The 21798-nt window shown below is 45.0% G+C and overlaps 1 protein-coding gene across 2 annotated transcripts; it reads right to left on the bottom strand.

Moving 5' to 3' along the window:
• Window positions 1–4428: 4428 nt before the first annotated feature.
• Window positions 4429–19965, bottom strand: LOC137365406 (histone H3.3A). 2 transcript variants are annotated; one of them, XM_068027929.1, is made up of 4 exons: window positions 19851–19965; window positions 14513–14668; window positions 13383–13536; window positions 4429–5463 (listed from the first exon to the last, which is right to left on the bottom strand). In XM_068027929.1, exons 2-4 carry the CDS (start codon window positions 14638–14640, stop codon window positions 5335–5337), a joined length of 411 nt encoding a protein of 136 aa, XP_067884030.1. In that variant the 5' UTR covers window positions 14641–14668; window positions 19851–19965; the 3' UTR covers window positions 4429–5334. The 2 variants fall into 2 exon arrangements, with proteins under 2 accessions (XP_067884030.1, XP_067884031.1); XM_068027930.1 differs by lacking the exon at window positions 19851–19965 and adding an exon at window positions 19049–19142.
• Between the last annotated feature and the right edge of the window lie 1833 nt (window positions 19966–21798).

Below are 21798 nucleotides of genomic sequence, written 5' to 3'. Positions count from 1 at the left end.
CCACACTACCAAGAATCCTGTCTTTAAGCCTGTATTCCGCATTCAAATTCGACCTTCCAAAATGAATCACTTCACACTTTTCCAGGTTGAACTCCATCTGCCACTTCTCAGCCCAGTTCTGCATCCTGTCAATGTCCCGTTACAACCTACAACAGCCTTCCACACTATCCACAACTCCAGCAACCTTCGTGTCATCGGCAAACTTGCTAACCCAGCCTTCCACTTCCTCATCCAAGTCATTTATAAAAATCACAAAGAGCAGAGGTCCCAGAACAGATCCTTGTGGAACACCACTGGTCACCGAGCTCCATGCTGAATACTTTCCATCTACTACCACCCTCTGACTTCTGTGGGCCAGCCAATTTTGTATCCAGACAGCCAACTTTCCCTGAATCCCATGCCTCCTTACTTTCTGAATGAGCCTCCCATGGGGAACCTTATCAAACGCCTTGCTAAAATCCATACACACCACATCCACTGCTCTTCCTTCATCAATGTGTTTTGTCACATCTTCAAAGAATTCAATAAGGCTTGTGAGGCATGACCTGCCCCTTACAAAGCTATGCTGACTGTCTCTAATCAAACCATGCTTTTCCAAATAATCAAAATCCTGTCTCTCAGAATCCTCTCCAATAATTTGCCCACTCCCAACGTAAGACTGACTGGTCTATAATTCCCAGGGTTATCCCTATTCCCTTTCTTGAACAAGCGAACAACATTTGCCATCCTCCAATCATCCGGCACTACTCCAGTGGACAGTGAAGACGCAAAGATCATCGCCAAAAGCTCCACACATAGATTTAGAAGGGATGTTAAAATTTTCAATGTTCTGCTCTGTGCAAGGCATTCCATACTTCCTCAACCTCAACATCTGTTGGGGTTCCCATTGACTGGAAGCTTAACTGGACCAGCCATATAAACACTGTGGCTGCAAGAGCAGGTCAAAGGCTGAGAATTCTGCAGTGCATAACTCACTTCCTGACTCACCAAAACCTGTCCACCATCTACAAGGCACAAGTTAGGAATGTGATGGAATACTCTCCACTTGCCTGGATGAGTACAGCTCAAGAAGCTCAACACTCCAGGACAAAGCAGCCCACTTGATCAGCACCCCATTTACCACCTTAAACATTCACTCCCTCCACACTAGCACACATTAGCAGCAGTGTGTACCATCCACAAGATGCACTGCAGTAACGCGTCAAGCCTCATTCGACATCACCTTCCAAACCCACGACTTCTAGCACCCAGAAGGACAAGAGCAGCAGACGCATGGGAACACCACCACCTGTAAGCTCCCCTCCAAGTCACACACCATCGTGACTTGGAACTATATTGCTGTTCCTTCACTGTCGCTGAGTCAAAAACCTGGAACTCTCTTCCTAACAGCACTGTGGGTATACCTACCCCACATGGACTGCAGCGGTTCAAGGCAGTGGCTCATCACCACCTTCTCAAGGGCAATTAGAGATTGGCACCAAATGCTGGCCTTGCCCATGATGCTCACATCCCATGAAAGAATTTTAAAAACTCCAATATCCCTGAGTACAGAAGAAATGTTTCCAAACATCTCCCCTCGAATTAGGTTTAAATTGACCTTTCGTCACCGACTTCCGAACCCGAGAAAACAGTCTTTTCCCACTCTTTCATCAAAACCTTTCATAATTTCAAACCCAAAGCACTTCAAACACCTCTTCTGCGTGAAGTTACATAGTGGATGCGAGCCGCCATAAGACACTCTTGCGATATGACAAGATACGAAATAAATGCAAATTTTCCTATATAACTATTAGGAATATAGGAGGAGTTGGCCATTCAGCCCATCGAGCCTGCTCCACCACTCAATACAATCATGGCTGATCATCCACGTCAATGCCTTTTTCCCCACACTATCCCCATACCCCTTTATATCAGTGGTACTCGGAATTCTATCAATCTCTGCTTTAAACATACTCAATGACTGAGCTTCCACAGCCCGCTGGGTTAGAGAATTCCAAAGATTCACAACCCTCTGAGTAAAGAAATTTCTCCTCATCTCTGTCCTAAGGGGCTTCCCCCTTATTTTGAAATTGGGTCCCCTGGTTCCAGACTCCCCAACCAAGGGAAACATCTTACCTGCATCAACCCTGTCTATCCCTTTAAATATTTAGTAGGTTTCAATGAGATCACCTCTCATTCTTCAAAATTCTAGAGAATACAGGCCAAGTTTCCCCAATCTCTCTTCATAGGACTGTCCCATCATTCTGGGAACAAGTCTGGTGAACCTCGAAGGCAATAATATCCTTCCTAAGGGGCCCAAAACTGCACACATTACTCCAAGGTTCTATACAATTGAAACACTACCCCTGTACTCAAATCCTCTTGTAATAAATGCCAACATACCATTAGCCTTGTTAATTGCTTGCTGCATCTGCATGTTAGCTTTCAGTAACTTATTGACGAGGACACCCAGGTCCCTTTGCACATCTACACTTTCTAATCTCTTACCATTTAAAAAATACTTTGCACACCTCTTCCTCCTACCAAAGTGGATAATCTCACATTTTCCCACATTATATTCCATCTGCCACGCTCTTCCCCACTCACCAAGTCCCCTGGAAGCTGATTTGCATCTTCCTCACAGTTTTGTGTCATCTGTGAACTTGGAAATATTACATTTGGTCCCCACACCCAAATCATTGATATATATTGTGAACAGTTGGGGCCCAAGCACTGATCCCTGTGGTACCCCATGAGTCACAGCCTGCCAATGCGAGAATGATCCATTTATTCCTACTCTCTTTCTGCCTGTTAACCAATCCTTTATCTCTGCCAGTATATTACCTCCTATCCCGTGTGCTTTAATTTTACTAACCAATCTCCTGTGGGAGACTTTATCAAAAGCCTTCTGAAAACCCAAGTATACTACATCCACCGACTCCCCTTTATCAATTCTGTAACATCCTCAAAAAACTCCAAGAGGTCCGTCAAACATGATCTCCTATTCATAAATCCACATGGATAATAATCTGATTGGACATGGTCAAAGTGTCCATTTATCATATCCTTTCGAATAGAATCTAGCATTTTCCCTACTACTGATGTAAGGCTCCCTTCTTTAATAGTGGGTGACATTTGCTACCTTCCAATCTGCAGGAACCGTTCCAGAATCTATAGAATTTTAAAAGATGATCATCAATGCATCCATTATCTCCTTAGCTACCTCTTGCAAAACTCTGGGGTGTAGAATATTGGGTCCCGGGGACTTATTAACCTTCAACCCCACTAATTTCTGCAATACAACCTTCTCATTAATTTCCTTCAATTCCTCATTCTCCCTAATCCCTTCGATCTCTAATTCTGGGAGATTTCTAGTATCTTCCTCAGTGAAGACAGACACAAAGTAATCATTTAGCTTCTCTGCCATTTCTCTATTCCCCATTATAAATTCTCCTGACTCTGCCTGTAATGGACCCACATTTGTCTTAGCCACGCGTTTCCTTTTTACATACCTACAGAAGCTTTTACAGTCCATTTTTATGTTTTTTGCTAGTTTACATTCATATTCTATTCTCCCTTTCAGTTAGTTTGGTCCTCCTTTGCTGTATTCTAAAATCCTCCCAATCCTCAGGTTTACTACTATTTCTGACAACTTAACAGGCCTTTTTAAAAAAAAAATCTTATACAATCCTTAACCCCCTTTGTTAGCCACAGTTGACTGACTTTATTTTTGTATCTCCCATAGCATTTTCACACAGGAAGTAGAGATTAAGTGTGGTCTTCAGATGAGGACAGGAGACAAATGCACGGATGTAATTCAACTCCCATTTTAAAATCACACATTCTGGCCTTAATTTTATAGTTTCATTATTAATTTCCATGTCCACACTTATAATGTAAGATGCTTACATAAAACATATGGCACTGAAGGCATTGCAAGACTTTTAAATTACAGTTCCCGCCACTTAAAAACATTCATGTTGAAAACTATCGGCCAAAATAGCGATAACCATTAGCCCTTTACATTTCAGTTTCAGGTGCCCTTTGTTTTACAAGCATAAACAGTTGTGCTTACTCAAGTTCACACCTCATAGTTTTGCTCCACAACTTTGTGAATTATTCAGGGTCACGAGCAACAGAATGCCTCAACTTATTGACTCAGCCCCTAGATCAAAGCTATGGGCTTGCAAAACAAGCGAGCAGCTCACTGATTATCGAATCATATTCGTGAGGCTGCAGGGCTCGATTCCAGTGGTAAGGCGTAGGTAGTGGGTCAGGAAACCGCAGCTGCTGATGAGTGAAGACAATATTATGATGTATTGCTACCTATTGCGTTCTTCTGGCCATTGTGCATTGTTGGCAAAGCATGTTTGTATGAATACAACCATTACATGCAGTGGGGACTTTATAACAGATCTTTTTAAAAAAAAGAATTCACACCCAACACCATTACGTTTCAAATACTTTAATAGGAAAACCTTACTGGAAACAGCACAGGAGGACACACAAATATTTAAAAACAGTTACCAAATACACCAAAAACATCTCTTATAAAAAGTAAAGCAAACAATGGGATCTACTTTATGAAAAATATTAAATTTTATATTTCAGATCCAATAAGAAATTTAAGTTTGTACTATATAAAAAAGAACTCCCAAATGCTGGCGTTGTTCAGAAATCAAAAATTGTTTTAAAATATTTTCAAAGCTGCATCGTTGGAAAACGAAAGAAGGAAAAAAATCAAATACATAAATCGGTCTGCTCTTTAATTTCACTCTCCCTTCCACATTGAAGATCCATGCAGGTATGAACGAGAATACCCAGAGCAGCTTTCGTTGAGATCATTCTACCACCTGCTCCCTAGCACCCATTCACGTTCAAAATAGACAGAAGCTCAGGACCCCATCAATTAACCAGATCCCCCACACTCCTCCCTTCTCCCAACACAACCCACACTTCCCCCGTCATCATCATATCCAACTCTTCTCTCTTTGCCCCCTGCATGTCTCCCACATTCTCCCCGTCATATCCCCCCACTCACCTGTCATATCCCCCCCGCTCTGCTCCCACTCACCCCCATTCTCCCATATCCCCCACTCTCCTCCCGCTCACACCGATTCTCCCGTCATATCCCCCACTCACCCCCCCCCCCCCCATATCACCCACCCCACCTCCCAAGGAAATAAAATGAGAAAACAACCACTGACTACTACCAGATAGGAAGAATAGGCTGATTTTAAATTATTTTTTTATTTTTTGGGGGGCAGGAAGGAGGTTTGGAGGATGAAAGTTGGGATTATGGGGGAAGATTTCAATGCTAACACCCCCTGCCCCCTGCCCAAGGTAATGGGATGTTTACGCACGCTCCCCACGGATGCGACGAGCTAACTGTATGTCTTTTGGCATGATCGTCACACGCTTGGCATGGATAGCGCACAGATTGGTGTCTTCAAACAGTCCCACCAGATAGGCTTCACTTGCTTCCTATGCAGGGGGGGTGCGGCAGGGGGGGAAAAACAAAAAGTTAAATAGCATTCATGTACAATACAAAGATCCACCATCCAAACCAACGTACCCCAATCTCCTGAAATACATAGAATCTACAACATGGAAACAGACCATTCAGCCCATGTTAGTGTTTACCCTCCACACCACAAAATAGTCCTAAACACATTTAGCCATCCTGTTCCCTTCATCCAGCTATCCAATCTAATCTTGAAGGTTGACAATAGTTTATACCTCAACCTTAAAGTGAATACCACAGCTTCATATCTCTATCGAAAGTAGTTTCTCCTCCCCTCTACTCCAAATACTTTGCATTTAATCTCCGATCTCTGGCCTCTTGGCTACTGGAAATTGTCTGCTTCTATTTAACCTGTCCCAGCCTCACATCATATTCAAATACCTCTATCATCTCTCTCGATAATCTACACTAAAGAAAAAAATCTATTTCCCACACTGCGCACCCCCCCCCCGCCGCCCCCTCTCCGAAGTACTACTTCATATTTCCTTATACCAGGCTGCATCCTAGTGAATCTAACATTAAACCCTCTCGATATGCTTCCCATAGTATGAAGGCCAATACTCAATAGGTTAAAGTTCCACAGACGAGTCAAGCAACAGCCTGACATAGAATCATACATGACAGACAATGTCCCAAACACCACCATCTCCATCCCCAGGTATGTCCTGTCCCACCAGCAGGACAGACCCAGCAGAGGTGGTGGCACAGTGGTTTACAGTTGCCCTGGGAGTCCTCAACATCAACTCCGGACCCCATGAAGTCTCATGGCATCAGTTCAAACATGGAAAAGGAAACCTCCTGATTACCAACTACCGCCCTCCCTCAGCTGATGAGTCAGTATTCCTCCATGTTCAACACCACTTGGAGGAAGCACTGAGGGTGGCAAGGTCGCAGAATGTACTCTGGGTGGGGGGACTTCAATGTCCATTACCAAGAGTGGCTCAGTACCACCACTACTGACCGAGCCCTAAAGGACATATCTGCCAGACTGGGTCTGCGGCAGGTGGTGGGGGAACCAAGAGGGAAAATCATACTTGACCTCGTCCTCACCAATCTGCCTGCCGCAGATGCATCCATCCATGACAGTATTGGTAGGAGTGCCCTCCGCACAGCCCTTGTGGTGACGAAGTCCCACCTTCACACTGAGGATACCATCGTGTTGTGTGGCACAACCACTGTGCTAAATGGGATAGATTTTGAACAGATCTAGCAATGCAAAACTGGGCCCACAGCACCTCCCACAGCACCTCCTGGATGCCATCAGTAGCAGCAGAATTGTACTCAACCACAATCTGTAACCTCATGGCCCGGCATATTCTCCACTCTACCATTACCATCAAGCCAGGAGACCAACCCTGGTTCAATGAAGAGTGCAGAAGGGCATGCCAGGGGCAGCACCAGGCATACCTCAAAATGAAGAGTCAATACAGGACTACTTGTGTGCCAAACTGCATAAGCAGCATGCGATAGACAGAGCCAAGAGATCCCGTAACCAACGGGTTAAATCTGCAGTGCTGCCACATCCAGCCATAAATGGTGGTGGACAATTAAACAAGTAATTGGAGGAGGTGGCTCCATAAATATCCCCATCCTCAATGATGGGGGAGCCCAGCATATCAGTGCGAAAGATAAGGCTGAAGCATTTGCAACAATCTTCAGCCAGAATTGCCGAGTTGATGATCCATCTCAGCCTCCTCCTGAAGTCCCCAGTGTCACAGAAGCCAATTCAATTCACTCTGCATGATATCATGAAACGACTGAAGGCACTGGATACTGCAAAGGCTATGGGCCCTGACAATATTCTGACAATAGTACTGAAGACCTGTGCTCCAGAACTGGCCGCGCCCTAGCCAAGCTGTTCCAGTACAGCTACATCATCGGCATCCAACTGGCAATGTGGAAAATTGCACGGCTATGTCCTGTACACAAAAAGCAGGGCAAATCCAACCCGGCCAATTACCGCCCCATCAGTCTCAATCATCAGTAAAGTGATGGAAGGTGTCATCAACAGTGCCATCAAACAGAACTTGCTTAGCAATAACCTGCTCAGTGATGCTCAGTTTGGGTTCCACCAGGGTCACTCAGCTCCTGACCTCTTACAGCCTTGGTTCAAACATGGACAAAAGAGCTGAACTCAAGAGGTGAGGAGAGAGTGACTGCCCTTGACATCAAGACAGCATTTAACTGAATATGGCATCAAGGAGCCCAAGCAAAGCTGAAGTCAATGGGAATCAGGGGAATAATTCTCTGCTGGTTGGAGTCATACCTAGTGCAAAGGAAGATGGTTGTGGTTGTTGGAGGTCAATCATCTCAGTTCCAGGATATCACTGCAGAAATTCCTCAGGGTAATGTCCTAGGCCCAACCATCTTCAGCTGCTTCATAGAGTCAGAGTTATACAGCACAGAAACAGGCCCTTCGGCCCATCGTGCCTGTGCCAGCCATCAAGCACCTATCTATTCTAATCCCATTTTACAGCACTTGGCTCGTAGCCTTGTATGCGATGGCGTTTCAAGTGCTCATCTAAATACTTCTTAAATGTTGAGGGTTCCTGCCTCTACCACCCCTTCAGGCAATGTATTTCAGATTCCAACCACCCTCTGGGTGAAAAAATGTTTCCTCAATTCCCGTCTAAACCTCCTGCCCCTTATCTTAAATCTATGCCCCTGGTTATTGACACCTTCGCTAAGGGAAAAAGTCTCTTCCTATCATTGCCCCTCATAAATTTTGTACACCTCAATCATATCTCCCCTCAGCTTTCTCTGCTCTAAGGAAAACAACCCTGGCCTTTTCAGTCTCTCTTCATAGCTGAAACACTCCAGCCCAGCCAACATCCTGGTGAATCTCCTCTGCACCCTCTCCAGTGCAATCATATCCTTCCGATAGTGTGGTGCCCAGAACTGTACACAGTACTCCAGCTGTGGCCTAACTAGCGTTTTATATAGCTCCACCATAACCTCCCTGCTCTTATATTCTATGCCTCGGCTAATAAAGGCAAGTATCTCATAAGCCTTCCTAACCACCTTATCTACCTGTGCTGCTGCCTTCAGTGATCTATGGACAAGTAAACCAAGGTCCCTCCGAACTTCTGTACTTCCTAGGGTCCTACCATCCATTGTATATCCCCTTGCCTTGTTAGTCCTCCCAAAATGCATCACCTCACACTTCTCAGGATTAAATTCCATTTGCCACAGCTCAGCCCATCTTACCAGCCCATCTATATCGTCCTGTAATCTAAGGCTTTCCTCCTCACTATTTACAACACCACCAATTTTCATGTCATCTGCGAACTTACTGATCATACCTCCTATATTCATGTCTAAATCATTAATGTACACTACAAACAGCAAAGGTCCCAGCACCGATCCCTGTGGTACACCACTGGTCACAGGCTTCCAATCACAAAAACAACCCTCGACCATCACCCTCTGCCTCCTGCCACGAAGCCAATTTTGGATCCAATTTGCCAAATTGCCCTGGATCCGATGGGTTCTTACCTTCTTAACCAATCTCCCATGTGGGACCTTATCAAAAGCCTTACAGAAGTCCATGTAGACTACATCAACTGCTTTACCCTCATCTACACATCTAGTCACCGCCTCGAAAAATTCAATCAAGTTAGTTAGACATGATCTCCCCCTGCCAAAGCCATGCTGACTATCCTTGATTAATCCCTGCCTCTCCAAGTGGAGATTAATCCTGTCCCTCAGAATTTTTTCCAATAGTTGCCCAACCACTGATGTTAGACTCACTGGCCTGTAATTACCTGGTTTATCCCTGCTACCCTTCTTGAATAATGGCACCACATTTGCTGTCCTCCAGTCCTCTGGCACCTCTCCTGTGGCCAGAGAGTATCTGAAAATTTGTATCAGAGCCCCTGTTATCACCTCCCTTACCTCACACAACAGCCTGGATACATCTCATCTGGGCTTGGGGATTTATCCACTTTTAAGCCTGTTAAAACAGCTAATACGTCCTCCCTTTCAATGTCAATATGTTCAAGTATATCACAATCCCCCCTCCCTGATCTCTACATGGTCCTTCTCCATAGTGAACACAGATGAAAAGTAATCATTTAAAACCTCACCTATGTCCTCCGGCTCCACACACAGATTGCCACTTTGGTCCCTACTCTTTCCCTGGTTATCCTCTTGCCCTCAATATACTTATAAAACACCTTAGGATTTTTCTTTATATTGACCGCCAATGTTTTTTCATGTCCCCTCTTCGCTCTCCCAATTACTTTTTAAGTACCCCCTACAGTTTCTATACTCCTCTAATGCCTCTGCTGTTTTCAGTGCTCTGAATCTGCCATAAGCCTCCTTTTTTTCCCCCTGATCCAATGCTCTATATCCCTTGACATCCAGGGTTCCCTGGACATTTTGGTCCTACCCTTCATCTTAATAGGAACATGTTGGCTCTGAACTCTCACTATTTCCTCTTTGAATGCCTCCCACTGGCCTGATGTAGACTTTCCTACAAGTAGCTGCTCCCAGTCCACTTTGGCCAGATCCTGTTTTATCCAATTGAAATCGGCCTTCCCCCAATTCAGTAACTTTATTTCTGGCCCGAATTTGTCTTTTTCTATATCTACCTTAAATCTTACAGAGTTATGGTCACTAGCCCCGAAATGCTCCCCCATTGATACTTCTACTACTTGTCCAGCTTCATTACCTAGGATCAGGTCCAGTACTGCCCCTTCTCTTGTAGGACTTTCTACATACTGGCTCAAAAAGCTCTGCTGTATGCATTTTAAGAATTCCTCCCCCTTTAAGCCTTTTGCACGAAGACTATCCCAGTTGATATTAGGTAAGTTGAAATCCCCGACTATTATTACACCTCTGAGATTTGTCTACATATCTGTTCCACTATCTCTCCCTGACTGTTTGGAGGCCTATAGTACACTCCCAGCCAAATGATTGCCCCCCTTTTGTTCTTACGTTCTACCCATATGGCCTCACTTGAGGAACCTTCTAAGATATCATCCCTTCTTACTGCAGTAATTGACTCCTTGATCAACAGTGCAATACCACCTCCTCTTATCCCCTCCCCTATCACACCTGAAGATTCTATACCCTGGAATATTGAGTTGCCAGTCTTGCCCCTCCCTCAGCCATGTCTCTGTAATAGCAACATCATAATCCCATGTGCTAATCAATGCCCTCAATTCATCTGCCTTAGTCGTAAGACTCCTTGCATTAAAGTATATGCAATTCAGCCTTGCATTTTTCACTTGCCTTAACAGGTCTATATTTGCTCTGCCTTCCAGACTGACTCAGTTTCTCTTCTATATTTGGCTGTGCCTCATCCCCCTACTGTCACTCCACTCTGTATCTCATCCCCCCCTGCCAAATTAGTTTAAACCCCACGCCCCCCCCCCCCCACACCCGAACAGCACTAGCAAACCTCCCAGCAAGGATGCTGATCCCGTTCCAGTTCAGGTGCAACCCGTTCAACTTGCACAGGTCCCACCTTTGCCAGAAACAGACCCAGTGATCCAGGAACCTAAAGCCTTCCCTCCTGCACCATCTCCTCAGCCACGCATTCATCTGCTCTATCCTCCTATTCCTATACTCACTAGCACGTGGCACAGGGAGTAATCCAGAGATTACGACCTTTGAGGTCCTGCTTTTTAATCTGCTACCTAGCTCCCTAAATTCTTGTTGCAGGACCTCATCCCTCTTTCTACCTATGTTGTTGGTACCAATGTGTACCACTATCTCTGACTGCTCACCCTCCCCCTCCAGAATGTCCTGCAGCCGCTCAGAGACATCCTTGACCCTAGCACCAGGGAGGCAACATACCATCCTGGAGTCTCGTTTGCAGCCACAGAAACACCTATCTGTACCCCTTACGATAGAATCCCCCATCACTATAGCTCTGCCACCCTTTTTCCTCCCCTGCTGTGCAGCAGAGCCCTCCATGGTGCCACGAACTTGGCTGTTGCTGTTATCCCCTGGGAGGTCACCCCCCCCCCCCCCCACAACAGTATCGGTATATCTGTTTGAGAGGGGTATGGCCACAGGGGACTCCTGCACTGCCTGCCTGCACCTACTACTCCGTCTGGTGGTCACCCATCCCTTTTCTGCCTTTGCAGCCATTAGCTGTGGTGTGACCACCTCACCAAACGTGCTATCCACGATTTTCTCAGCATCGCAGATGCTCCACAGCGAATCCACCCGCAGCTCCAGCTCTGTAATGCGGGTAGCCAGTAGCTGCAGCTGGATACACTTCCTGCACACATGGTCCCACAAAGCGCAGGAGGAGCATATCACGGGGTTGAGCTCTCCTGCCATGACTTACCCTTAGATTAACTAGTTACTGCCTTAATTAAAAAATACTAATTACACTAGGGGCCTTGTTCTACCCACTACAATCTAAAGTCCTTAATAAGTTACACTGAATTAAAAAAAACTTTAGTAGTACTCACCAGAGGTTTTTTTTCAACAAAAAAAATGTTCCCTTATTTTTTCAGCTATTTAAATACATTAACAGCTGCTACTCACACAACCAATCACCTTGCAGATTTCCCGTGATGTCACAGTTTTTTTTTGAGTCTCAGCGCGCGCTGAGGGGAAGAGCAAGTCCGCCAGCCACCGCAGCTCCCACTCTGGATCAGCTTCTGCCCAGGTCCGCCAGCTGCAGCCGCTCCTGTCTTCAGGTAATGAACTTCAATGACCTTCCTTCAATCCTAAGGCCATAAGTGGGGATGTTCGCTGATGATTGCACAATGTTCAGGACCATTCGTGACTTCTCAGATACTGAAGCAGTCCGTGTAGAAATGCAGCAAGACCTGGACAATATCCAGGCTAGGGCTGATAAGTGGCAAGTAACATTCGTGCCACCCAAGTGCCAGGCAATGACCATCTCCGACAAGAGAGAATCTAACCATCTCCCCTTGACATTCAACGGCATTATCATTGCTGAATCCCCCACTATCAACATCCTAGGAGTTACATTGACCAGAAACTGAACTGGAGTAGCCATATAAATACTGTGGCTACAAGAGCAGGTCAGAGACAAGGAATCCTGCGGCGAATAACTCACCTCCTGACTCCACAAAGCCTGCCCACCATCTACAAGGCACAAGTCAGGAGTGTGATGGAATACTCTCCACTTGCCTGGATGAGTACAGCTCCAACAACACTCAAGAAGCTCGATACCATCCAGGTCAAAGCAGCTCACTTGATTAACAGCCCATCTACAAACATTCACTCCCTCCAGCACCGACCCACAGTGGCAGCAGTGTGTACCATCTACAAGATGCACTGTAGCAATGCACCAAGGCTCCTTAGACAGCACCTTCCAAACCCGCGACCTCTACCAACTGGAAAGACAAGAGCAGCACATACATGGGAACACCACCACCTGCAAGTTCCCCTCCAAGTCACACACCATCCTGACTTGGAACTATGTCACCGTTCCTTCATTGTCGCTGGGTCAAAATCCTGGAACTCTCTTCCTAACAACACTGTGGTGTACCTACCCCACATGGACTGCAGCGGTTCAAGAAGGCAGCTCGCCACCACCTTCTCAAAGGCAATTGGGGATGGGCAATAAATGCTGGCCTGGACAGCGACGCCCACATCCCATGAATGAATTTTTATTTTTTTTTAAATGACGTGCTAAAGTCTCTGGAGTGGGTCATGTATCTAGGTGAGAATATAACCCACTGAGCCACGGCTGACACTTTCAATACACAGCAGGCGAGGACAATGTCAGGCCTTCTGGTTGAGTACTCAACGTCAAGTCTCACATGTGAAAATTACAGATTGCCAATCTCTACCCTCGCTGCCCCTCCTCCCCCCACACACCCTCATGGGCAAGGAGTTATCACCTTGAATAAGGGGGAAAATTTCAGAGAGAAAATAAATAAATCACCTGCAAAGCGCCAATGGCAGCGCTCTGGAAGCGCAGGTCTGTCTTGAAGTCCTGAGCAATTTCACGGACGAGGCGCTGGAAGGGAAGCTTGCGGATCAGAAGCTCAGTGGACTTCTGGTAGCGTCTGATTTCTCGGAGGGCCACGGTACCCGGGCTGGGAGAGAAGGTTAGGCAGGTTATATCAGTGGGTTCCAGTTGTAGCTGCCACAATCATATTTCAGAATAACCCACGCACATTTTTATGATTTAAACAAAAAAATAGAATTGTTGATTTAGTTTTGACATAAGTAGATTGAGGGGTTGAATTGGGATACCTTGTTCACACATAAGAAAACAGCCCTTCAGTAACAGGTACCCCACTTCCACAGTCCAAGCTGCCTTCATCAGGAAGGACAGTCTGTGATGCTAAGAGTTCAGATGTGGAATACACTGATGGTGGGAGCAGAATCAGGTAAACTTTCAACAGGGAACTGTATAAATACTTAAAGGGGAAGAATATGCAGGGCTATCAGGAAAAGAGCAGAAGGAAGTGAAATTAATTGATAGCTCTTTCAATGGCATGCTTCTGGTAAGGTCCGATGAGCCTGTGTTGTCACATATCCCATAAAATGACAGAGAAAAAACAGAAACTCTCAAAAATACAATGGAAGAAAACAATCAATTTACTCTTTAAATTCCACCACCCTCTAGTCCCCCAACCTGAAATCGCTGTGCCTTGTCTTAAACATGGAGATCCATTTCTGATCATGGAAACTTTTGCTTTAACTTTTCATCAGTGCTTTCACAACACTTTAGGGGCAGTTCTTCCCAGACACTATAATTCAGTTGGGAAAATTCTGACAGCTCTGAGATTTAGTGAGTTGCTTCGGATGGCACTGGGGAGCCATGGATTGACTTCAGTGGTACTCAGGTCAGTCCTGAGCAGGATTCAGTGAGCCCTACTGATTAAGGGACCATTTGTGGGCAATGGGAGGGATTGGGAGTGACACTGTGTGATTCACCCCTTGCCCTGGATGCTGGAGCAGGAGAATTGGCAAGAATCAACAGGATAATAGAGTGGAGAAGTGGAGATCTGCTCAAGCCCAAGTCTAAGCTTCAAACCCCCCCTCATTAACAGTTCAGTCACTGACCGGTAACGATGAGGCTTCTTCACACCACCAGTAGATGGCGCACTTTTACGGGCAGCTTTAGTTGCCAGCTGCTTCCTTGGCGCTTTGCCACCAGTAGATTTACGGGCAGTTTGTTTGGTACGAGCCATTTTCCTTCCTTCCGAGTTGACCTAGGGCCTGCAATACAAAGAGGACGAGATAATTTTAGGATATCACTGCACTGTACCTTCTGTAAGGGCAGCACCGAGACAACCAATAGGATTGCCTCCAATGCAGTGGGAATTTAATTTACAAAGTTGTCATTATCCTTCAGTGCATCTAGATTTTATAAAATTTAATTCTCGAGATAGTAAACTGTGGTGGTGTGCGACTGGAGTCACACACAGACCAAACTGAGTAAGGAAGGCAAATTTCCTTCACTGAAGGATTGTTTTGAACAATCCAACCGCTTCATGTTCACTTTGTTACCAGCTTTTTGATTCCAGACCACTTCTGTTTAAAAGAAACTAAAGAAATCAAATTGTCAAACTGCCCATGGTGGGATTTGAACCCACACTTACATTTTTCAGGCCTCTGAATTACAAGTTCAGCAACATAATCACTACTCTACAGTACTCTCATGGCCCGTCCGCCCATTTCCACTAATGGCTTACATGATCTACAGCTAAACAGGCATGTTACCAACCAGCTTGAAATGTCAATCACTCTCCAATACTCCACCCAAGTAATTATTCTTTTACCTGCGAGTCCTGACAATGAGCTTCAACCTGTGCACACTACGCAATCACTGGGCGGAGCTAATGAGCCAGAACTCTGGTCAATGGCATCTCTCCTCTAACTTGGGCACCAGGTCAGCTAGCTCAGCAGAGACCAGGACTCGAAATTGGAGCCCTCCTGATCTCTGTGGTGTAGAAACTCCCTGGATAAACTCACCGAGCCAAGCAGGAAGCACCAAAATACATCTATAAACAGCCAGCTTGCTTTCTATTGCTCAACATTACTGACACCTGCAAAAGGAAAACTTCTGCAGCAAGTGTTGGAGCTTCTTTCAAGAGAAAATTCACATGGAAATTAATAAGCGTAGTTCAGATGAACACTGACCTCACAACTTTATGCTGTCATCTCAATCCCATCCAACAACATTGCTACTCTATATATATCTCAAGTGACACCAGATTATCCCCTGCCAACAAAATTATTCTTCAGTTAAGCCCTTTACTTCCATCAGGGGCTCATTCAGTTCAACATGTTGCAGATAGTATGAACATGGAGATAAATATTTAGAAGGAGGAAAAAAAATTACAAAGCTACGTGAAAACAGGGGAGTGGGATTAATCGGATAGCTCTGAACAGCTGGCACAGGTAGGATGGGCCGAATGGAGCCACACTGCTTGGGATGCTCACCAACACCAATACTCTCCCAATCCCATCAAGCAACAGATGATCACCAGCAGCTTCAGAAGCGCACACGGCCAATTCTACAGCTGTGCAGACTGCCAATGTACACAGAAAACAACCGCAACATTGGATTCAAACAATGATCAACACTAAAACTCAAGCACCCATTAAAAAACATAAACACAGGGTCCACCCACATCAGGCAAGAGTATTCCCCAAAAAAAGGAAGACTTGCATTCCATTGTGACCTGGAGGCTGAAATTTACAAGAATCTTCTGGCAGCAACAACAACTTGCATTTATATAGCATGTTTAACATGATTAAATGACCCAAGGTGCTTCTCAGGAGTGTTATCAAACAAAATTTGATACCAAGCCACATAAGGAGATATCAGGGCAAACGACCAAAAGCTTGTTCAGAACTAGGTTTTAAGGAGCATCGTAAAAAGAAGAGAGGCAGTGAGGATTCGGGCGGAAATTCCAGAGCTTGGGGCCTAGACAGGTATATCGCTGCCAATGGTGGAGGTCAGAAATGGAGGAGCGCGGTAATCGCAAAGGGGCTGGAGGTTACAGAAATAGGGAGGAAGGATTTGAAAACCAGGATAAATATTTAAAACATTGCTGGATCAGCAGCCAATATTGGTCAGCAAGCATAATTATATTTTAACTTCACCCTGTGTTTACTGAATAACTGCTCGACTCTGTGAGCCAAGCAGAATAATTGAGTATTACTTGGAATACATTCCACTCCTTATTAAAAAAAAAGGATGAGAGGAGCTCACTTCAACACTCTTACGCCCATCTCTCAACTCCATAGGTCCAAAGTTATCCATTCGTTCCGAGTCTGCCACAAGTTTATGTCCGCTCCTTAGTTTGGCATCCCAAAATGTATCATCACACAGCTCTCTGCATTAAATGTCATTTGACACCTATCTATCCAGTCTATTAACCTGGCTATGTGCTTCCAACAGCCGCTTCACGCTGTAACAGGATCTTTTAACATTCACTTGAACCACTGAAGCAGACAGACATATCCTTAGTTTAACACTAAAATAAAAGCAAAATACTGCGGATGCTGGAAATCTGAAATAGAAACAAGAAATGCTGGAATCACTCAGCAGGTCTGGCAGCATCTTTTGGTCAGCTATGTGGCCTGGTCCAATCTAGACCTCCTTTGTTATCTCTTGCCCCACCCCCACCTCACTTGCTTATAACCCGTGACTTTTCTAATATTTGTCAGTTCCGATGAAGGGTCGCTGACCCGAAACGTTAACTCTGCTTCTCTTTCCACAGATGCTGCCAGACCTGCTGAGTGATTCCAGCATTTCTTGTTTTTATTCCTTAGTTTAACATCTCATCTGGAAGGGCAGGCATTTCTGACAGTGCAGCACCCTCTCAACATTGCACTGGAGTGCAATTGAAGTGGAAAACCTAAACTGATCCATAAACCCCTTTATGTGGAACATCTCACTTTGCTGGAGGTGGAGACTGAAAAGGAAGAAAAAGCTTTTTGTGGGGAGTGCAGGATAGGGAGGGGTAGGGAGGAGCAGGGAGGGGCAGGTCAGATTCTTGACATGTGCAGAGTTAGCTACAGAATGCTGCTGAAATTGGCCAGGCCTAGATCCCTCTTGACATGGTTGTCCAGTGCCTCCTGCTGACTGTGAGAACTTCAGTTGATGACCAAATAAAAATAGAAACAAGCCCCAAGTGTGATGCCCTCCACAGTCAAATGGCCTACCATGAGCTTCCATATGAATAATTACTACCCAGTGATGGAAGGAGTTATCAACAGTGCCATCAAGTGACACCTTCTCACTAACAAACTGCTCACCAATGCTCAATATGGGTTCTGCCAGAACCACTCAGCTCCAGACCTTATCCCAGATTTAATCCAGACAGGGACACTAGAGCTGAATGCCAGAGGAGACCTGACATCAAGCGGGCATATGGCCAAGGATGGCATCAAGGAGTTTGAGCACAACTGAGGTAGATGGAGATTTCAGGGCAAACACCCCAGTGGCTGGAGCCATATCCTGACACAAAAGGAAGATGGATGTGGCCATCAGAGGCCAAACATCACAGCCCCAGGACATCGCCCAGGAGTTCAAGGTCAGTGTTGTCAGCCCAACCATCGTAAACCACTTCAAGGACCTTCCCTCTCTCATAAGATCAGAGGTCAGACTGTTTACTATCCAGTGATGAGCTCCATTCACATCTCCAACGATGAAGCAGCCTATGTCAGCTGCTAGCAGAACCTGGTCAATGTCCTAATTTGGGTGGCACAGTGGTTAGCACCGCAGCCTCACAGCTCCAGCGACCCGGGTTCAATTCTGGGTACTGCCTGTGCGGAGTTTGCAAGTTCTCCCTGTGTCTGCGTGGGTTTCCTCCCACAGCCAAAGACTTGCAGGTTGATAGGTAAATTGGCCATTATAAATTGCCCCTAGTATAGGTAGGTGGTAGGGAAATATAGGGACAGGTGGGGATGTGGTAGGAATCTGGGATTAGTGTAGAATTAGTATAAATGGGTGGTTGATGGTCGGCACAGACTCGGTGGGCCGAAGGGCCTGTTTCAATGCTGTATCTCTAAATAAATAAAATAAGTAAACCCCCCACATCCAATCCGCACTGAATAGTTAAAACAAAATAAGGAAACTTAAAGCATATTGTATAAAAATTGAGCAGTTGGGAAACAAACAGTCTGCATTACCAGCAATGGAAAATAGATAGACAACTTGCATTGACATAGCACTTTTACAGTTATACAGCCAAGATACTTCTCAAAAACATCAGACAAAATCTGACATTGAGCCAATGAGGAGATATTAGGTACAGGTGACTAAAAGCTTGATCAGTTTTAAGGAGCGTCTCAAAAAGGAAGGGTGAAAAGGTATGGGCTGGAAATTCCAAAACTTGGGCAGACACACCCAAGGTGTTGTCAGTTTGTTTTTGAAATTTTGGCAAAAAGCAAGTTATTTTTGGTCAGGAGAGTGTTCACTTCCTATTGTTTGTAAATACCAGCCACTTGTGCTGGTGAGTAATAATGATAAGGAAGTCAGGCTCTGCTGTAGAGATGCCATTTGATGTGCAAACATGACTTTCAAGCAATTGAAATTGAGAATCAATAGATCCAACCCACACAAAAAATATACAAACCTCTCACCCTGGTGTATATTGAGTGAAACGCCTGAGGAACCCAATAGGAAGCAAGATCCTTGCTCCAACTGACCTAACCTGCCTAGTTTTAGACAGCAACAGAGACTCAGAATATCATTGGCATCAGCTGCACGAAGGGGATTTCCTGTCAGGAATCTTAAAAAAGATCAAAAACAAATACAAGTTTAACCTTCCCCGACCCCGCCAAAAAACAAAACAAAAACCAAACTCTTCCCTCCTGGCTGAGTGAAGCAGCTGCAGATTCAAAGACAACTCTAGATTTAAAATGGGCGATACAAGAGGAAAGAGGCAGAACAAAGATGGTGAAGCATTGTAACAGCTGGAGGCGAAGAAACTAAAGCAAAATATAAATAAAGCATTTTTTTTTTAAGAAGAAAAATAAATCTACATCAAACATTAATGCAAAAAAAAAATTTAAACCCATTTTTCGGAAATAAGAATCCCAGTTCTTATATAGCTTATTCGACGAAATAAAACCGTTTACACGGTTAGCATTTCACTAAAATAAAATTTAAAAAGGACTAAAAAAGTAAACTGCAAGAGACAGAGACACACAAAACTAGCAGAGGCGAGCGAGCCAGAAATGGAACGTTGACCCGGGAGCTCGCGCGAATTTGCTACAATGTTTCCGCCACAAAATGGACACCTTAAAGTTTGTTACAACAGCTCCAGCTTTAACAAAGAGCTGGATGCAAAGTCAATGCAAAATGGGGAAGAGAGGAGGACACTTTGTTCAAGATTTTTACAAGTTGTCACCTAATGCATCCATGCAACATGCTGCCACTTACCTGCTCTATTTTTTCCTCCCTGTCTTGTCTCCCCCGCGCGAGCCTCTTTTGCAATTTATTTTAAAAATCCCCTTTCGCTGCAAAACACAATTGAAGAATATGGCTGACTGAGGCCTTCCCAGAAGCTCCCGCGCCCAGGCCTGTCTCTTATAAACACACACCCACTGCAATGGGAGCAATGCATAGCTTAGATACTACGTGTAGAAGGACGAAGTGATGGAGCCTGGAAAGGAATATAAACCCTTTCTCCCCCATCCTGCAAAACCAAATAGCTAATGTCAATTGACAGGGTTCCCCTCCTTCCTCCATTGTGTGGTAAACGAGCACAAAAAAGCCTGCAAGAATTAAAGATTTATCTTGCTTGACATAAGTTCAAGCAGTGTATAAACTTGATTTCACACCCAGCATCAGTTTTCTCTCCTCCTCTTCCACTGACTATAGTGACTCATCCTGGCCTGTGTTTTAATGGGCATCTGCAGCTCTTTGGGTACCCAGCTGGTAAACTAGGATTACCAACCTTCCAGGATTGTCCTGGAGTCTCCAAGACTCAAAAGATTAATCTTCAAGGCACTGCTGACAGCTAACCCAGGAATAAATCATAAGGGCATTTTAAAAATTCTGCTTTTCATTGAACCCTTTGATTTAATAGTTATAAAAATATCTACACATGGGAATAAAGGCTGACCAACCGTCAACAATCATCCCATTGGTAATGAGTCTATTTGCTTTCCAATTAACTGTGGGAAAGTGGTGCACTGAAAGTACTCGTGTTTCAGGCAACCAATGGCACAGTTGGAGGCAGGAGGTCATGTGATGCCATCTCCAAGAATATGTACAACCAGAGTTGGTAATCCTAGTCTAGTTGCTCCAAGCAGCCATGCTTCCTCTCAGGCTAAGGAAGATCACATTAATATTCTATGCCCTACAAGAGAGTACAGCCGGTTTTGTGTTCCAACCAGCACCACTCACAGCCTGAGACAAACAGGAGGCTGAGGCTGAAACGATGTTAACGTCCAAGATTAGATTGGTTCGATGAGCGAAAGAACGGGCTTCCATAGGAACGGCAGTAGGCCATTCAATTAGGTCATGGCTGATCTGTACCTGAACTCCATTTACGCAACCTCTTGTGGGAGAGAGAGTTCAGATTTCAAGGGATGCATGTTGAAGGAATATGGGAAATGGGCAGGTAAATGTGATTAGGACTATTTGCTCCTGTGGGGGGTAAATACTGACACAAGCTGATTGGGCCGAAAAACCTGTGTTGTAGGTTTTTTCCCTAATCAAAGTCACAAATTACATCCTATGTGGGTGACAAATGTAAACTTTCCCTCATCCAGCTGGGTGGGACGGCACTCACCTGGTTCCATTCTTACATATCCAATCCAAGCCAGAAAATCACTTGTAATGGCTTCTCTTCCCGCCTCTGCACTGTGACCTTTAGTGACCTGAAGGATCTATCCTTGACCCCCTCCTATTTCTCATCTACATGCTGCCCCTCGGTGACATCATTCAAAAACACAGCGTTATTTTTCACACATAGCCAATGACACCCAGCTCTACCTCACCACCACCTCTCTCTCAACACCTCTGCCGTTGCAAAATTATCAGACAGTTAATTCTGACCCAGCGACAGTGAAGGAATGGCAATATAGTTCCAAATCAGGATGGTGTGTGACTTGGAGAGGAACTTGCAGGTGGTGGTGTTCCCATGCATCTACTGTCCTTGTCCTTCTAGTTGGTAGAGGTTGCGGGTTTGGAAGGTGCTGTCTAAGGAGCCTTGGTGCTTTGCTGCAGTGCATCTTGTAGATGGTACACACTGCTGCCACTGTGGGTCGGTGGTGAAGGGATGACCAGAAATTTCTACCAATTAAATATTGGAAAGACAGACAGCTTCAAACTCTGCTCCCTAGCTACCGTCTCCATCCCTCCCCCTGGCAACAGTCTGAGA

Source organism: Heterodontus francisci, chromosome 3 (genome assembly GCF_036365525.1).
Source record: "Heterodontus francisci isolate sHetFra1 chromosome 3, sHetFra1.hap1, whole genome shotgun sequence".
Taxonomy (NCBI): domain Eukaryota; kingdom Metazoa; phylum Chordata; class Chondrichthyes; order Heterodontiformes; family Heterodontidae; genus Heterodontus; species Heterodontus francisci.
Note: the sequence above shows the minus strand (reverse complement) of the source record. Positions and strands in the feature narration are given on the sequence as shown.

What these genes read in the sequence shown, in the direction of transcription:
- LOC137365406 (XM_068027929.1), bottom strand. Translation starts at nt 14,640, where the DNA reads ATGGCTCGTACCAAACAAACTGCCCGTAAATCTACTGGTGGCAAAGCG. An exon ending in AAGAAGCCTCATCGTTACCG is followed by an intron (nt 13,537 to 14,512) that starts GTCAGTGACTGA and finishes CTTCTCTCCCAG; the next exon opens with CCCGGGTACCGTGGCCCTCC. An exon ending in CTGCCATTGGCGCTTTGCAG is followed by an intron (nt 5,464 to 13,382) that starts GTGATTTATTTA and finishes CCCCCTGCATAG; the next exon opens with GAAGCAAGTGAAGCCTATCT.